Genomic DNA, 17,102 nt, shown 5'->3' with positions numbered 1-17,102 from the left:
AAAAGAAGCCAAAATAGACAAAATTGCCCTTATTTATTTTTGGATTTCCTAAAGAATCATTTATATTTGTATGTTTTTGATTTGAAAGTTCAGAGGTTTTTTTGTCTTTTTTGAAAAAGCTTTGGCTTTTTTCAAAAGTGAAACTTTTGTTGTTGTTAAACTTAAATTTACTTTTTTTTCTTCAACAAAGTAGTTATATATTAGTTTTTTTCTTCCGTAATAGGACGGGTCGGGGAATCCATTCCCCAACGAAGGTGGGGATGGCGAATCCCTAATATGAATATTGCAAGTATGAAGGCGGAAATGGAAAAAAAAGCTTAACAGGAATGAGGATGGGAATGCCATACCCACCCTCGATTTGACCCATTGCCATCCCCAGTTGTTGGGGCAAATTAGACAAAAAATTGGGTGTTGGGTGTCCAAATATCGCTATTGGGTGTGTATAGAGTGGTTTCGGGTAGGGCCCAGATCCGCGGCATTTATGAAGACATTGGCCCTCTCCTTCGTCTCTGGAAGATTTCAAAATTTTCGAATTTCCCGCCAAATCATTTTATTATGGCTGAGCAACACCACCCCCTTCGCCGTACCCAATCTCACGGTGAAACTCCCTCTCTCTCTCTCTCTCTCTCTCTCCAAAACCCTTACTAAGCTCGATTCGAAGCATATTCTGTCAGATTAGGCCATTAGGGTTGCTCTGAAGTTTCCTGATCTAGCAATTTTAAATGTTTATTTAATTTTCTCTTTATGCGTTAACAGAGTAAGATTTTAATATTTTATTTTTGCATTTGTATATACCCATCGATTTGGTTCGTGGAATCTTTGATTTTACAAAGATCCAATTGCTAAAGTGTTCGTATATTTGCAGAGGCTATGGGGTCTCCAATTCAAGGCATGGAATCGGTGATCGCAACCGTGAGTGGGTACCACGGCTCGGACCGCTTCAACCTTATCAAGCTCATCTCTCATGCCGGCGCGAGCTATGTCGGTGCGCTGTCCCGATCCACCACTCACTTGGTTGGTTTGAGAACCCATTTTTATGTATTATCTGTTCTAATTAGGCAAAGTGATTAAATTTGTTTTCATGGGTGCGTTGTTTGGATGTGGTGATTAGGTGTGTTGGAAGTTCGAAGGAAAGAAATACGAACTCGCTCACAAGTTCAATACGATAGTTCTCAGCCATCGGTGGATTGAGGATTGCATAAAGCAAGGAAAACGAGTTCCTGAGCGTCCTTATATTCTGCAATGGTATGCCTAAATTGCTTAGTTTCCCATTTCTTTACAAAATGGTGTTTTAGATTACATCTGGGTTGTTAGTATTTTCCAGTTTAAAATGCAAAAATGACTGCTTTTTTCCGAATTGAGACTCTAAATTGCCTACATCATTCGCCGGCTGTTCACTCCATTGATTTTACTTAACTTTACTTGAGATTAAAGATGCTAGCTTCAGCGAGCTAATTAGGTGCCATATTCCTTGGTTTAGGATCTAAGTTTTTAGCAATAACCAATAAGTGATTTGATAGGGGATATAGATGTTAGCATAAGTGAGCTGTTACTTCCAGATACTAGTTTAATCTTGTTGCTGCTGCTTAATTTGTGTGTTTTACTTGCAAAATAAATTTGTGATCAGGGATTGATGCCTTTTGGGTTTCAATTCTTTGCAGTGGACAGGAAGTCGGACCCTTATTGCTAGAACCTCCACCTGTTGCTAAGGTGGGTGTCTCGACTAAGAACTGGAATGTGCTTTCTGACAAATCAAATGTTTGTGATGACTCTGAACAAATTATCGAGTTGGGGTGTGGAGCTTCTCGCCGTTCTGTTTTGACTGATTCATGTCTTTTAAACGAGGTAGCTTCCGTAAAAATCTATCTTCTACAACTAATTTCATCGTGCATGTTTTCTGTAGAATTCCTTCGTTGAAGCATTTCTGTATGTCTCATTTCGGCAGGCTTGTTTGGTTCAGAATGATCTGATAATACTTATTCATGTGAATTTACTGTAGGATTTGTTTCCTGAATTTAAAGAAAACAACAGTTCTCTTAAGTCAAAGCAGAAACATGTTAGAAGGAATTCAAAGCAAGAACTGCGATCATGTAGCAGACCCTGTTTTCAAGATCCTCCTTTAACTAGATCACTTAGAATGGAGGTAATAAATTCAACTAATTTTATGCGCTCTCCTATTTATGCATCTTTTTTTTTTTCTTTTTTTTTTTTCCGTTCTTCTTTTGCCTCTGGTGGTCTCCTCTTGTATATTGTTTGTGGACTTGGGTTGCGACCCTTATAAGCTTTTTTGCATTTCTTTTTAATGGATAAGTGTTTATGTAATTGTCAAGCAAAAGAAGTTTATGGAATTAAGCTTCATATTTCTACGAAATGTTCTATAAGGCCTGATAGCTCTATGATCAAGTAACAATGAATGTATGGCCTTCAATTTTCAATATCAGATAATTAAGATTAATCACTACCATTATGCAATCTTAACACCCTTTTTCCTTTTTCTTTTCTTTTTCTTGGTGCGAAGCTTCAAGAGTCTTCCACATATTTGGCAAGAGCTAAAAGAGATATTTCCAGTGGAAATGGAAGCAGCATGGCTGAAACTTCACGAAAAGGAAGAAGACTTGCAAAAAGGAATATCGGTAGAGATACGAAAGAATCAGCACTCTCAGACTCTGATCAAGAGTGCCACCCAATCAGATTTCAGAATATGGATAAGGACGTTGTCACAGTCCTTTCTGATGATTCAGGTGAAGAAAGAAATGGTAATATATTGGGAACTGAAGGAAAAACTGACAATGGTTTGCATATCCGAAGACGAATCAGAAATCGGGGTCTGAAAGGTGTTCTGGAGGTTGATGAGAATCACCTATCTCCTTCCAAGGATCCAAATATATATGTTGGCGATGCACCAACTTCTCTGGAGGGAACTCCACAAGATGGATGCTTTGAAGTTGAGAACTCGAAAGAGGAATTCAAAAACAGGTTTGGGACTGAAGATGCCACCAGAATTCCTCCTTCGATGGAGTTATCATGTGTAATATGCTGGACAGAATTTAGTTCAACCAGAGGAATTTTGCCATGTGGTCATCGGTTCTGTTATTCATGCATTGAAAGCTGGGCTGGTCATATGGTAAAAAAAATTATGCTCTCCTTCACTTTATAATTGTATAGTTGGTTGTGCAAGCTTTTTAAATTTTCATAGCGTTTACTTAAATTCTGAAACAAATTTTCATTCTGGTTCCAATCGTTGTTGACCGTCTAAGGGTACACAATTCACAATTCATATTGGGTGATGGTTTACATGTAGGGTTCGAAGAGCAAGAATTCAACATGCCCTTTATGCAAGGCTAGTTTTACAAGCATTACCAAGGTTGATGATGCTGACATGATTGATCAGAAAATATACTCCCAAACCATTCCATCAGCCCCAAAAATGGACATACCAGTTCCTACTTACCGAGGAATACCCAATTTTGGTGCTCAGGTATGCAAACTCCCCTTGTTGTTAGATTTGGCGTTAGATCTCATCTGAGTGTTGGTAAGCTTGGTGCTAGGTAAACTTCGTTTTAAACCTCTCTTGGTATATCATTTGGCAATATGTCGGTAGGGAAATCTTTTTTGTGTGACATCTAACTCCTGCTTCATGACTGCTTACTTTTGTTAGGAGTTGAATGTATTAGTTGTCTTTCCAATTGAAAAAAATCAGTAATCTGCGGTATTAGCTAAACACTCTTGTGCTGTTATATTAAGTATAGGATTGCTGATTAAATTCTTTTGCTGTTTAACCTAATACTTATGTGCTATTATATTAACTACAGGATATTGAATTTAAAATCTTTTGCTGTTTTGGTAGTCTCTGTGGCTAATTGTTCTTTTTCTTTTATTGCCCTCTTGGGTTAAACAGTCCCCATCAGGAACTGTTTGTGTTGCATGTAGTGGTCGGGAACCTGAAGAACTTCTGGTCGCTTGCAATCTCTGCCACAGCCGGTGCATCCATTCCTACTGCCTGGACCCTCCCTTATTTCCATGGACGTGCATTCACTGCAAGGATCTCCGACTGGTCTACCTTCTCAACCATTGATGTACATCGCCGAAAAACATCAAGAATGCCTCAATCCTTCATAGAGTAATGGAAATGCTGATATCGTGTTTGTACCAAGTATCTTCAAGGGGTTAAGAAGTCATGAGCACTGGCAATGAATGCGGTCCTTTAGCTCTACCATTCTTATAGTCCATGCTCTCTTGCAGAAAGATGGTATTATCTTCTCAAGCTTGAGATGAAACCAAGGCATTTTGATCAACAAATGTTTCTAAATATATCTTAGATCTGATTGTCCAGATTGTGTTTTAATGCAGACAAATTCTTAAAACATTTGAAACTGTTTTTGATTTCACATATAAATATAATTTCATTTGAGGAAGGTTGGTCAATTCCTATTACTTGTTTTCGTCTATTTTTGCAATAGTATTTCGTTATATATTCAAAATATTATTTCATGTATTCTGCTCTTCTTTTCGACCATTTCTTACGTCACTCTCGTATCCCTTTCTCTGCTAGCTCTTTTATAATCAAATTCACGCTAATAATTGACCTTTGACTTTTCAATATCTATAAAGTATCAGGCCTATAGGTAGTAAAAACCGGGAGAAGTACGTGTTTTATTTGATAAATTTTTTACAAAATACAAATTAAAAGTTTGGCCACTCCTTAATATTTAATATATATTATTTTTATTCAATAATATGTGAAAAAATACATGTATAATATGTGAATTTTATACATATGATTGAAGATTTTATAAATATACATGTATTAAACATGAAGAATACTATGTATGTGTATAATGTGTATTTTACATTTGATTTTTAAAAATATTTATTTTATCGAGTCTTTGAGATATGTACGAAAACCGGAAATGTTTTAAAAAATACATATGTACATATATAAAACGAATATTAAACGGGAATTTGGTAACTAATAAATCACTATATTTCGTAACAATTTTCTCATATAGAATGATTGATACTAAAACCAAATAAAGACAACCAACTTAATGAAACATTTTCTAGAGTGCCTTCTATCACTTTCTTCTGTTTTCTATCACTTTATCCATTTATATTGATTCGTGGTCCTATGACTCATTCGTTCACCCTTTTGCGAAAAAAGAAGAAGATAAAAAACTCTTTTTGAAACCTTTTTCAGTGTAATATGTGGACAACCTTAGCCCTAAATGTAGTGGAAAATGAATGTGGAGTTGCTTTTCAGGAAATAATAATGTAAGCCTTTGAAATGATGAGTGAACTTTCTGTCTCTTGCTTCTGTCCTCCATATATCTCATTCTATGACCTAATTTTATTGCGTTAATCTCAATGACTTCGATCAAATGGAACATTTGTTTGCAGATGATGTATGTGTTTATTTATCTTGATGAGGTGGAATGACATGGGATTTCTTCCGCATTAGGTCGGAAAGTAGTAGAAGATGCATGAAAACAAAAATGCATGACGACAACCGAAGGGAATTGCTTAAGTTCCAAATTTTAACCACGTTTCATATTTTATGTCCACACACTAAAGTTGAGAGGGGATAAGAAAATGGTGCAAATATATGTATTCACATGGGTTCTTGCTTCTTTTTGCATCTTTGTGCTATTTGGGATTTCAAATTCTATGCTTCAAAGGATCCAGAAGCTTGGGCAAGAAAGAAAGTAGTTTTGGGGCATATTCATATTCTAGCTATCTAGATGCTTAGCTGCTTATGCATATATGGAAAACAAAAACATGGAGGGAAATTAATAACCTCTCTCCAAAGATTGTAATCTTGGAAAAATTCACACCTTGTTTTCTTGATATTACAATGTTATGAATAATATGATTCTATGAGTGATTGTTTGTGTATGAGAGAGAGAGAGAGAGAGAGAATCAAAGTTAGGGAGGCAAATTATCCAAAACAGGGGAGGAAGGCCCTCCTTAATCACCTTATTCTATTGCATGAGGGAGTATACCCAAAAGAGAGGGGAGAAAGAAAGCATTAGCTTTTGATGTTTTGTGACTTATATATATACATATACAAATACAATCATCAAAAAGCGAAGGTTTTGGACTTGGGAGAATCTGCTACTTTCAAAGTCTTTTCAATGAGCTTTCTGGCCTTCTTGCTCCTTATTTCAACTCTCATGCTCTCACTCTTTTCAATCTTGTCATAAGGCTTCTTGTTCACCTTCAAAGACCTCAACTTGGATTTCAAATTCAACACCAACCTCTCCAATCCCAGCATCATCATTTCAACTCTACCACACCTGCAGATTGAGCAATGAATAAGAAAACCAAAACCCAAATTCTGGCTACAACCCACCAAAGGGAACTGAGATTTGAGACAGAGAAAGTAACATAACCTGTGTTTTTAGCAAAACAAAGTTTGAGATTGAAAGGTTGAGATTTGAGAGTGAAATTGGAATCTAGCTAATATGAGAGAGAGAGAGAGAGAGAGAGAGAGAGAGAGAGAGAGAGAGAGAGCTAGAGAGATCATGGAGATGAAGGGAGTTCGGAAAGAACAAAGTTGGAGAGGTAAGATGAATGAATCAAAACGGTTGGAGGAGTTGGAGCTCACAATGTAAGCGTTTAAAGAACTTGGAAGGCTTACCACGCAATACTTATGAGACTTATAGATCTCCACCCCCTCTGACTTCTCTTTAATGCCCACTTTTTGGACAAACACTTCCTCTCTGCAGGTTTCTATATAATTTATGTTTCTATCTTTCTTATCACATGAAATTTAAGACTTTCTCCGCACTTAGGTGGTTTTTAAGTAGCTTGAGCTAGGATTATATGTTTTTAGTGTTTACAAGAACGACTTGATTCTCTGTAAAATCCAAGGGTCATTTTTCTCATATTTCTTTATTTTTTTGAAAGAAAAAAAATAGAAGGAAAACAATCATATTTGTATATTTTTGTTATTGTGTCCTTTTCAGTCTTGACAAGGGCGATTGCATTTCATCCATGCGGTACCATTTTCCTGTTAAAGTTATCTGTATTTATCTATGAGCAATATCACATGTATGATAATTTTGAAAAAGCCAGAAAACATAAAAGGGAAAATTTGTATCTTCCAAGAAAAAAAAATATATAAATTGGATTTGTTAGTCAGTTACTAATTAATAATATGCTCCATGAATTAACAATAATTGGTGACAAGATAAGGCCATAAAAGCAGCCATAATTTTATACATTTAATCACTTTGAAATCTGTTAATTACTCAATCCTTCCCTTTTCTCAGTCATTTGAATGGAAATGATGAAATTATCATAAATAAATAAATAATGGAAAATAGAATTCATATGAAACATCTTTTGTTGGCCAAACAACACAAAATGGAGTGGTTTGCGTCCGTCCTTAAAGAATGAGAAACAAGCTGATTGCTCACTTAGCCAAAGGGATGGTGACAAAAAGTGTGAGGTGGAAGAATTTTCTTTAATTATTTGTTTAGTGAGAGAATGATACATACACATATAGCCTAGAAGTGGACATGCAGTGCCAAGTGAGCCTCAAATTTTGAGATAGAAATGCAGCCACGCACACACATGGATATTAGCCATGCATATCCATCTATCCCCATCCAAATAAGCCACTTTCCTAGAATTGGAAAATCTCCCTTTGAAAAGGACTAGAGTTACTCATTAGAGTTTTTCTTGCCTACACGGAAAATTTAATATCAAATGGCAGATGTCATCATATAGGTCATAAGATAGTCAATAACTTCAATTATATATCTTGTGTTTCTTTTGCATCTCAATCATCAACCCTAACCCACATATTGCAGGTTGAGTGAATCCTCATAAAATCTCAAACATTAATGTCACACAACCAGAGCTTTTTTCCTGTACTTTATGCCTCTTGGATTTCATATTCTATATGGACACTTTGTTTCATTCCAAGGACAACAAAAGTTCAAAATATCATGGTATATCAACCCTAACTCATTATTAACGTTGTTATAATCAATGGAGGACTCAGGAATTTAGGGTAGGGTAATATTTTTCTTGTCTTTGGGGACTCCAAGTTAAAAAAAATAGAAAAAACGTAACATCTCTTAAAATATTTAAAAACTAAAAATTAACATATTTTTTTTAATAAATAAAACAAACCCTTTCTCCTTCTCTCTTCTCTTCTTCACCTTGAGAAGCAGAGAACCTCACCTTGATGTTTTGAGTGGAATCTCAAGCAGAGAAGCAACTTTTCTTTCAAATAGCATAAGAAAAAAAATCCCAAACATTTAACAACCAAATCCTAAATCTTAAAAACCTAACAATAACAATTAAAATTTAACAACCATAACCTAAATGTTATCACTGTGAGAGGGAGAGTGACCGTGAGAGTTGAGAGAGAGAGAGAGAGAGGGTTGGGAGAGGTATAGTTGAGAGAGTCAGTGAGAGAAGCAGTGGTGAGAGTAAGAGAGAGATAGAGGGAGAGAAGCAGTGATTCACGGTGAGAGTAATCTCAGAGAGACTCATCGTGCTTTTTCTTCAAGTTGAAGAGGTGGTCAACTTACTTCTTGACCACCCGGTAGGAAGTATACACCTTTTTAGAGGTGAGGGCTAACTTTCTAAAGCTGATGATAGACTTGGGCACTAAGGTATGAAACCAATCATGGGATGCTCCCCGCAAGGTCATGGCGAACACCTTGCATATCAGTGCATCATTGCCTCTGTAGAGTATCATGACACTCCTGAAATGCTTGAGGTGGCTTTCGAGGTCGGAGTCCCCTTTGAATGGTGTGAAGGTAGGCATTGAAAACCTCCTTGGTGGGGTTGCTTGCTCAATTTCGTCAGTGAACGGTGAGGAGTTCACTTAGTCTACTTTCTTGTGCAGGGCATCCTCCAAATATTCTTTGACCCGTAGGCCTTAGAGTTGATCATTAACGAGCTTGTCGACATCTTCTACTCGCAATGCTTGTGGCTCTTGCTGACATCGTATGTAGTGTCGGCGTCGCTAATCAACCTCCTCATCAACTGAAGGGGGTTGTTCTCTCCTGCTGGCTTGCCGACGCTGTGCATTGGTAGATTAAGCTTGAGAAGGATTCTCTGCAACATGTGGCCTGGAATGTACTCTTCTGATTCGAGCAAGTAAGTGTCTTCCTTCACGCTCTTTATGTAGAGGACTATGAGGTTGGTCTGCCTATGGACTTAATCTCGAACGAATGCTTCTCTATGGGCCCAAGCGGGTGTTGACATCATATTGTAACCCCAGTCTTGAGTGCATGTTAGTTGTGGGCCTAATCTCGAACAGAGGCTCATCCTGCTTTGGTCGCGGCTCACGAATGCTTGTGACATTCCAGCATGTTGATCATCTCGTGCCTGCCTTCCTTATTGCCTGCTGGTCCTTACTCAGTCTCCTTGGGATTTTTCGAGCTGTCTGCCGGTGCACTCACTTATCATTCTCTCTTCACCATTGAACCTTGGTTCAAAGTCTCGAACCAAGTTGATTTGCCTAAGTAGTTGATCAACCAAGTTGCTTTGGTCCTTAACTTACCTAGTTGGCTTATCAACCTTACGATTAAGATCTGCTTGGCTGTTTGGGCAGGCATGAGATAATTATGTGGAGTCAAGTTAATGATGACCTAGGGTTTCTCCAGAGGCGTGAATAAGTGCAACATTTAAAGGTTGTGGCGACAAAGGTGGGTGTAGCTACACTTGCTCCAAAATCGGTCCAAGTAGGGCAACGACAACACCAGCAAAAGAAAGAGATGGGGAGGATTTCGGTTGGAGAGAGAGAAAGAAAGAGATGGGGAGGATTTCGGTTGGAGAGAGAGAGAGAGAGAGAGAGAGAGAGAGAGAGAGTAATTTTAGAAATTTTTCGAAGTTAGGAATAATTTGATTGAGGGAATTCCCTCAACTTAAATAGGTAGCTTCCCTATTAAATATATTATTAAACCTGATTTATTGATTTAAATAATATATTTTTAGAATAAGCTTTTTTTTATTTTTATATGGCGTCTTCTAATTGGACGTCGGATTTATTTGCTCCCACAACCATGACCGTGACCGTGACAAACAAGAATTTCTGGTGGGAAAAGCCTTTTTAGCTCAATCAATCACCCACCTTTTTGTAGTCTTATCGCCATAGTTGATCAATAAGTTGTTGTGGCTACAAGCCTACAACTAGTAAGCAATATATAGAAATCCATCTTTGGCCTCTTGAAACTAATTAGTTGGGTTTGCACTACTACAAAAAGTGAAAAAGACGATCAGAAAACAACGACGGTCTAAGTGAAAACCGTCGTGGTTTTTAAAAAGACGACGGTTCTAAAAACACCGTCGTGTAATACCACCTTAGACAACTAAAAAATGGAGATTCAAATGGCTGTTCAAAAACAACGACGTACCTAATTAAACAACCGACGTCTATTTGAAACAGATTTTCGCAGTGTAAAATCAAAGCAAACAAAGAACGGCAGAAGTTATGAATAGACCGACGTAGAAAGTAAAGACGACGATTTCAATAAAAGCCGCCGTTTTTACTCATAAAATAACACGACGAGGTTTTCGTATAAGACGCCGTATAATTACAAACAAATCCACGGCTTTAAAATACAAAATAATCTTAACAGATGACACAGATTTGCAATCAGAGAGACAATTTTTTGGAAGTTGATCAACGTCGTTGCAAATTTGCAATCAGAGAGACAATTTTCAACGACGGTTATATTATACCTAACGACATTTAAAAACAAATCAACGTCACTCAACAAATATATTACGTCGTCTTAGTCTTACTTAAGACGACGAAAAACGACGACAGTAGTAAAAAAACAGTCGTTGTTTTTATATTCTTATTTTATTTAAATCTGTCGTGTTAGTTAAAAACGACGGCATAACAAAAAACCGTCGTTTTGTTTCAAACTGAATTAATTTAAAATTTCTTCAGGAAGCAAAATCTATTTATAATTTCCTCGGGTTAGTAATATTGCGTCGTGTTAGTTTACAAATTCTAGAACATTAATTTCCCTCATTTTAAATTTCCTCGGGAAAGAAAAATCTATTTATCACGCTTTATAATTGAAAACTAAAACTGAAAGAATTCTGGAAAAAAAACTCTATTTATAATTTAAAAATAAAATCCACGTCGGTTGTAGTACACTTAACGACGTTTAACAAAATAATCTACATCGGTAATTATAAATCTACCGCCATCTTACCTTAATATAGACGACGAGAAAAGACGACGGTAGAACAGAAAACCGCCGTTGTTTCAGTTTCTTTAACAGTTTGGTCCTTTATCTTTCTGCAGGACTTGTATAGTTCAAAGCATTGACAATGTCTTCATCATATCTCCCAGCAACTACTGATTCGATTGCTCATGCTTTAGAGGCCATCTGAAGCCATTTCTATTCTTTATCGCATTCTTGAAACCCATCTTCTTCTTCTGAAGCTCTACGGATAAAGGAAGAGGCTATCACAAATCTGACGGATCTTCTTAGTCAAAAAAATCAAGCAGAGGATCAGGCACATCTGATCTTCAGATTTCCCTGAGAAGCGAACTTTCCTTCGACAGCGAGTGGAGGCCAGGCTTGCATCTCTTTTGATGGAAAGCAAGGAGTATTCAGAAGCACTAAGTGTCCTATCAGGCTTGATCAAGGAAGTGAGAAGGCTAGTTGACAAGCTTCTTCTTGTCAACTAGCCTAAATGTAAGCTCAATTTCTCTTTGAGAAAGACCTCCAAATTATTGTCTTTGAGATGTGAGAGACAGTGTCTCTGAGAGAGGAAGAACTTGGAACCCTAAATGTAAACCGCGAAAATGAATGAAAGCGACAATTTACTACGACGGTACCTACAACACTACTGTCGTATTTATTTACCACGTCCGAAGTTAAATTTACCGTCGTATTTTGTATTACTGACGTATATTACAGAACTCCACGTCGGTACATTAATAATCACGACGTCTTAAATAATCTACCATGACGCGAGTTAACTTACACATTAGTTGTTTTTATATTCTTATTTTATTTAAATCTGTCATCCAAAAAAGAAACTTTACATATTGCAGAATATTAATTTCCTTCGTTTTAAATTTCCTCCAGAAAAAAAACTCTATTTATAACGCACTGTAATTGAAAAATAAACTGAAAGGTCACGGGAAAAAAAATTCTATTCATAATTTAAAAATTAAAATCCACGTCGGTTATATTAAACCTAACGACGTTAAATGAAATGATTCCACGTCGAACGAAAAATATTTCGTCGTGTTAGTTAAAAACGACGTAGTTAAATGTAACCGCCGTATTATTTTTTTGAAATGGTTTTATATGTAAGCAACTTTTCGACTTACACATGCACTGTTTCCAAACCCGATTAAAAATTTCAATCTCCAGAGAAACATTTTCGTCTTTTTTCCTTGTCAGAGTATTGTCAGAGTTTCTCATCGTCTTCCTCTCGTCTTCTTCGTCGTCCTTGAACTTAAACATCGATCATCTTCCTCTTGCTTTCATTGCACGCAAAAGGTAAGCTTTCATTTTCACTATTTTGGTTACTGTTTTGCATGCTCATACGTTTTTTGTTTGAAAAATCTTTTTACCTTTTTTCTGGCCAAAATCATTTTACTTCTTTCCAAGTTTGATAAAATATACAGACAAAGAGGGAAAGTTTCCAACTTTGAAGACAACTACCTCAACTAAATAAGACGACGGTAGACCACGACGGTTCGTCAGTTGTTCTAGCGTCGTCTGAAAATTGACAAAGTTGTTTTTAAAATAATAGTCTTTTTTTATATGCTTGTTTAATTGCAGGTTTGATTTCGCTGAACAATGGTTTTTGTTTTTCCCTTATTTGATAAAATATAAAGAAAAAGAAACTAGGGTTGGTATCTAATATAGACGACAAAATATCTTATTGTTTTACGTCGTGTGAATGTTAATACCACGACAGTGTATTACTATTAACGTCGTATGAACATAAATACCACGACGTTATATAAATAATAGTTTACCACGACGGTGTATTACTATTGACGTCGTGTGAACATATATACCACGACGTTATATAAATAATGGTTTTAAACATTTATTACGTCTGAGATTATTTCATTGCGTCGTCTAAAATCATATCATACGTCGTATTTTTTTAATACCGTCGTTTGTGTTCTTAATGTTTTCCTGAAATATTTTCACTTGCAGTTTTGTCTGTTAAAATGGTTTCTCAACAACAAACTAAGGATTCTGGCTCCAAGAAGCTTGGAATGGTAGCTCCTCAAGACAAGTCTTCGAAGGAGATGAAGTCTTCGAAGAAGATGAAGTTTGCTTCATCATCTGCTGAGACAGAACCAACCAGCCAGACAACAATCTCTGATGATTCAAAGATTGGTCGAGGTATGAGCACAATGCCTCGTGTTGTGAAGAGAAAGCTTCAGAAACTGAGGCCAATTGTTGAGTACAATAAAAGGGGGAAAGGTGTTGGCCAAGCACATATTGAGATGCAGTCGTATATTGGTGTGTTGGCACGCTCCAGGATCCCACTTGTGGACAAGAAATGGTCCCAAATCCCCAAGGATATAAAGGAGCAGATTTGGGAAGCAGTTGACATGGCTTTTGTCGTAGGCCAAGGGGGCAAGACCTCTGTTTTAGCTTCTGCTTCCAAGAAATAGAAGGATTTCAAGTCTACACTAACGAGGCATTATATCCTTCCATACACCAATGACAGGGAGAAATTAAGCCAACCCCCTGAAACATATAAATTCATAGAGAAAGCACAATGGGATGCCTTTGTAGCTTCAAGGCTATCCAAAGATTTTGAGTCTGTGCATTCTCAACATGCACAGATTGGGGAGAAACTCGAGTACAATCATCGATTGTCTCGAAAAGGATATGCTGGATTGGAGGATCAATTGGAGGAAACCATGCCTGGGGTAGAAATTGATCGATCTACCTTATGAAAGAGAGCTAGACAGGACAAACATGGTAACATCCCTGATCCAAAGGTGGCAGAGAAAGCAAAATTAATTGTAAGCCTACTATCACTCTGTTTTAAATTTTTATTAAACTGTGAATTATTCTTATTACGTCGTATGTTATATTTTTCGTCGTGTGAATGATATTACCACGTCGAAAAGTTTTTAAAAACGTCGTTAAAGGTCTAAATAGGAATCACTACTAATTTTCTGTAATTATAGCATAAGACGTCGGTGGTTCATTTTCGCGTCGTTTGAATGATATTACCACGTCGAAACTTTTTTAAAAACGTCGTTAACGGTCTAAATAGGAATCACTACTCTGTTTTCTTTAATTATAGCATAAGACGTCGGTTGTTTATTCATTTCGTCGTTTTAAATAAATAACCACGTCGGTATAACTACCGTCGTGATAAGTTATAATAACGTCGGTTTATACGTTATTGCGTCGTGTGAAATTATATAATACGTCGTTTGTACATAAATAACCGTCGTGTGTTTTTTTGTTTATCTTTGTTTTAGGATGAATTGCAGAAACAAGTCTAGGAAGGCAAAGTCAGAGTAGATGGCAGCAATGATGTGCTGACCATGGCTTTGGGCCCCGAGCATCCAGGCAGAGTGAGGGGAGTTGGTGCTGGTGTTTCCCCAAGGCAATATTTCAATTTGCCCAAACCACAGAGGGTGAGCTTTGACGACCGTTTGAAGGACAGTTTAAGAGTTCTCCTTCAAGAAGAGACTAAAAAGATGGAGGCTAAGGCAAGGGAAGAGGCCTTAAGGATGGAGGCTAGGACAAAACAATTGGTAGAGGCTGAGAGGGAGCATTTCCTGAGTCAGCTTTCCCAATTAATTCCCAATTTTGATCCAAGCATGCTTAAACCAAGAATTAGCCAAAGCCCCAAAAATTCAATGTCTGACAAAGCTAGCTGCTCTGGAGGTGATGTGAGATCCCTACATTTGGAGGATGATACTGCCAAAATGGGGAAACATCAGCCAGATGAAGAGAAGGAAGAAGAAAAAAGAGATGAAGAGAAGGAAGAAGAAAAGGAGAAAGAAGATGAAGAAAAGCATGACGACAAGGTATGTTCACATAACTTTGCCTTTTTTATTTGTTTTTCAAAATTTCAGACGTCGATATTTTTATTTAATCCGTCGTTTGTTTAAAACTTAGACGGCGGACTTTTTTTAAGACGTAATAAAATATTTAAACGACGGTTTTTGCACCGTCGTTTAAATGGTTTCAGACGACGCTTTATTCATAAAACCGTCGTCTTTATTGAATTACCACGACATTTTTTTCACCGTCGTTTAAATACTTTTAAGACGACGTTTTATTCCTTAAACCGTCGTCTTTATTGAATTACCACGTCATTTTTTTTATTTCTTTAAACAGGTTATTGAAGTTGGTGCTTATTCAAATATGGAGGCGCCATCTTCTTTAAAAACCCTTTGTCGTTTTGTGGAAACGACACTCCTGCCTGAGGATAAGACACTCCAATTTACAATTGATAAGGAGGTGTTTGGTGGTGAGCGCGATACCTTCCTCCTGCCTGAAGATATTACACAATTTGCAGGCATGGAAGAAATTGGAGCTACTGTATTGGCTGTATATATGAGGTTTGTACTTCTAAAATAATACCTCGTTGGTTTATATATTGCGTCGTCTTAACTAACTAACCACGTCGTCTTAACTAACTACCGTCGTGATAAATATATTATAACGTCCTCATCTATTTCAGTACGTCGTGTGAAATATTATAATACGTCGTTTTTTTATACATAACCGTCGTGTTTGTTTGTGCTGACTTGTTTATATTATTTTATGTATTTAGGTACTTACACGATGTTTTGAAACAAGCCAATATGTGCAGCATGGTTGGCTTTATCGACCCTGCTACAGTTAGTGCCAACTCTGGAACAATAACTGAAAGATCACGACTGGTAGCAGCTCGACTTCAGAAGACAGACGGTGAACAGATTTTCATGATGCCTTACAATCCAGGGTTAGTCTCCTTAGGATTTTGTTTTTATGATTTTCAATAAATGACAGCTTATAAACTAACCACGTCGGTGTTTTATTTTATTTAGTCGTTTGAAACTACTAACCACGTCGGTATTTATTTATCGTCGTGATAAATATATAATGTCGTCGTTATCTACTTTATTTCGTCGTGTGAAATACTATAATACGTCGTTTTTGTAAATAACCGTCGTTTTTATATTAATTTTGTGCAGCCGTCATTGGATCTTGCTGATTGTAAGAGCAAAGAAGGAGACCGTCTATTTTCTGGATCCTCTGCCAGGTCATCGTGTGGTCGACGAAGAGGCGAAAAACATCGTGAACAGTGCTTTAAAAATATATAATACCCACATAGCCCGAGCAGGACGTAAAAATGTAATTTGGAAAACTCTCTCAGGCACACCAAAGCAACCCAGCAATGTCGAATGCGGGTATTATGTGATGCGCTTCATGAGGGACATCATCATGGATCCTTCCTTGGGGTTTGAGAATAAGGTAAGAAGAAATTACCTTCATACATTTCACGTCGTTTTTTGTATTATCAACGACGGTCATGTAAAATTAACGTCGTTGAATGGATATACTACGTCGGTTATGAAAAATATCGTCGTCTGTGATTGAATTTCTTTTTATTTATAAACCCTAATAGTCATTGTTTATGCAGTATGCCAAGGGAAACCAGGAAGCTTCATACCCCCAAGAAGCCATTGATGAAGTCCGGAATGAATGGGCAGAGTTTGTTTTCCAAATTATTAAACAGGGCAATTATTGAACACTTGATATTTATGTATAATGTACAAATTTTCTCTATAATATGTAATGTAAAAATTTGTTGAGGTTTTCTTAAATTAAAAAAAAAACAAACATACAAATTGCTTAACCGACGTGTAATACTTTTCCAACGACCTAATAAAGTCAAAAACCGTCGTATTTTGTTGTTTCGTGTTTTAAACAAATACGACGTAAAAATATAGTTAGACGACGTTCTTTGAACAATTGAGTCGTTTATGGTTTACAACATCTTCAATTTCTTAAGGGTTCAGGGTATCATCGACGACGTTTATGTAACGATAGCGGTTAAGTCGTGGAATATATATTTTACGTCGTATAGTTAAATAGCCGCCATGGTTTCTCATTTTAACGACGTCA

General features: G+C 36.9%; 1 protein-coding gene and 1 long non-coding RNA gene across 4 annotated transcripts; one reads left to right on the top strand and one right to left on the bottom strand.

Annotated features, from left to right (window-relative positions):
* LOC18784304 lies at positions 157–4,415 on the top strand. 2 transcript variants are annotated; one of them, XM_020558892.1, is made up of 8 exons: positions 157–598; positions 866–1,014; positions 1,112–1,245; positions 1,662–1,845; positions 2,000–2,143; positions 2,519–3,124; positions 3,302–3,478; positions 3,899–4,415. In XM_020558892.1, exons 1-8 carry the CDS (start codon positions 556–558, stop codon positions 4,073–4,075), a joined length of 1,614 nt encoding a protein of 537 aa, XP_020414481.1. In that variant the 5' UTR covers positions 157–555; the 3' UTR covers positions 4,076–4,415. The 2 variants fall into 2 exon arrangements, with proteins under 2 accessions (XP_020414481.1, XP_020414482.1); XM_020558893.1 differs by having other exon boundaries at positions 157–757.
* On the bottom strand, positions 5,936–6,862 carry LOC18782730. Of its 2 annotated transcripts, none has more exons than XR_002270582.1 (2): positions 6,638–6,862; positions 5,936–6,293 (listed from the first exon to the last, which is right to left on the bottom strand). It is a non-coding gene; the product is annotated as an uncharacterized LOC18782730 (long non-coding RNA). The 2 variants fall into 2 exon arrangements; XR_002270581.1 differs by lacking the exon at positions 6,638–6,862 and adding an exon at positions 6,390–6,631.

This window comes from Prunus persica, chromosome G3 (genome assembly GCF_000346465.2).
Source record: "Prunus persica cultivar Lovell chromosome G3, Prunus_persica_NCBIv2, whole genome shotgun sequence".
NCBI classification, from domain to species: domain Eukaryota; kingdom Viridiplantae; phylum Streptophyta; class Magnoliopsida; order Rosales; family Rosaceae; genus Prunus; species Prunus persica.
The sequence above is the reverse complement of the archived record's forward strand: the minus strand, read 5'-3'. Positions and strand labels throughout refer to the sequence as shown.

Excerpts from the sequence above, each read along its gene's own strand:
- LOC18784304 (XM_020558892.1), top strand. The coding sequence starts at position 556 with ATGGCTGAGCAACACCACCCCCTTCGCCGTACCCAATCTCACG. Across the intron at positions 1,015-1,111 it reads CCCGATCCACCACTCACTTG|GTGTGTTGGAAGTTCGAAGG; the intron begins GTTGGTTTGAGA and ends TGTGGTGATTAG. Across the intron at positions 1,846-1,999 it reads ATTCATGTCTTTTAAACGAG|GATTTGTTTCCTGAATTTAA; the intron begins GTAGCTTCCGTA and ends AATTTACTGTAG.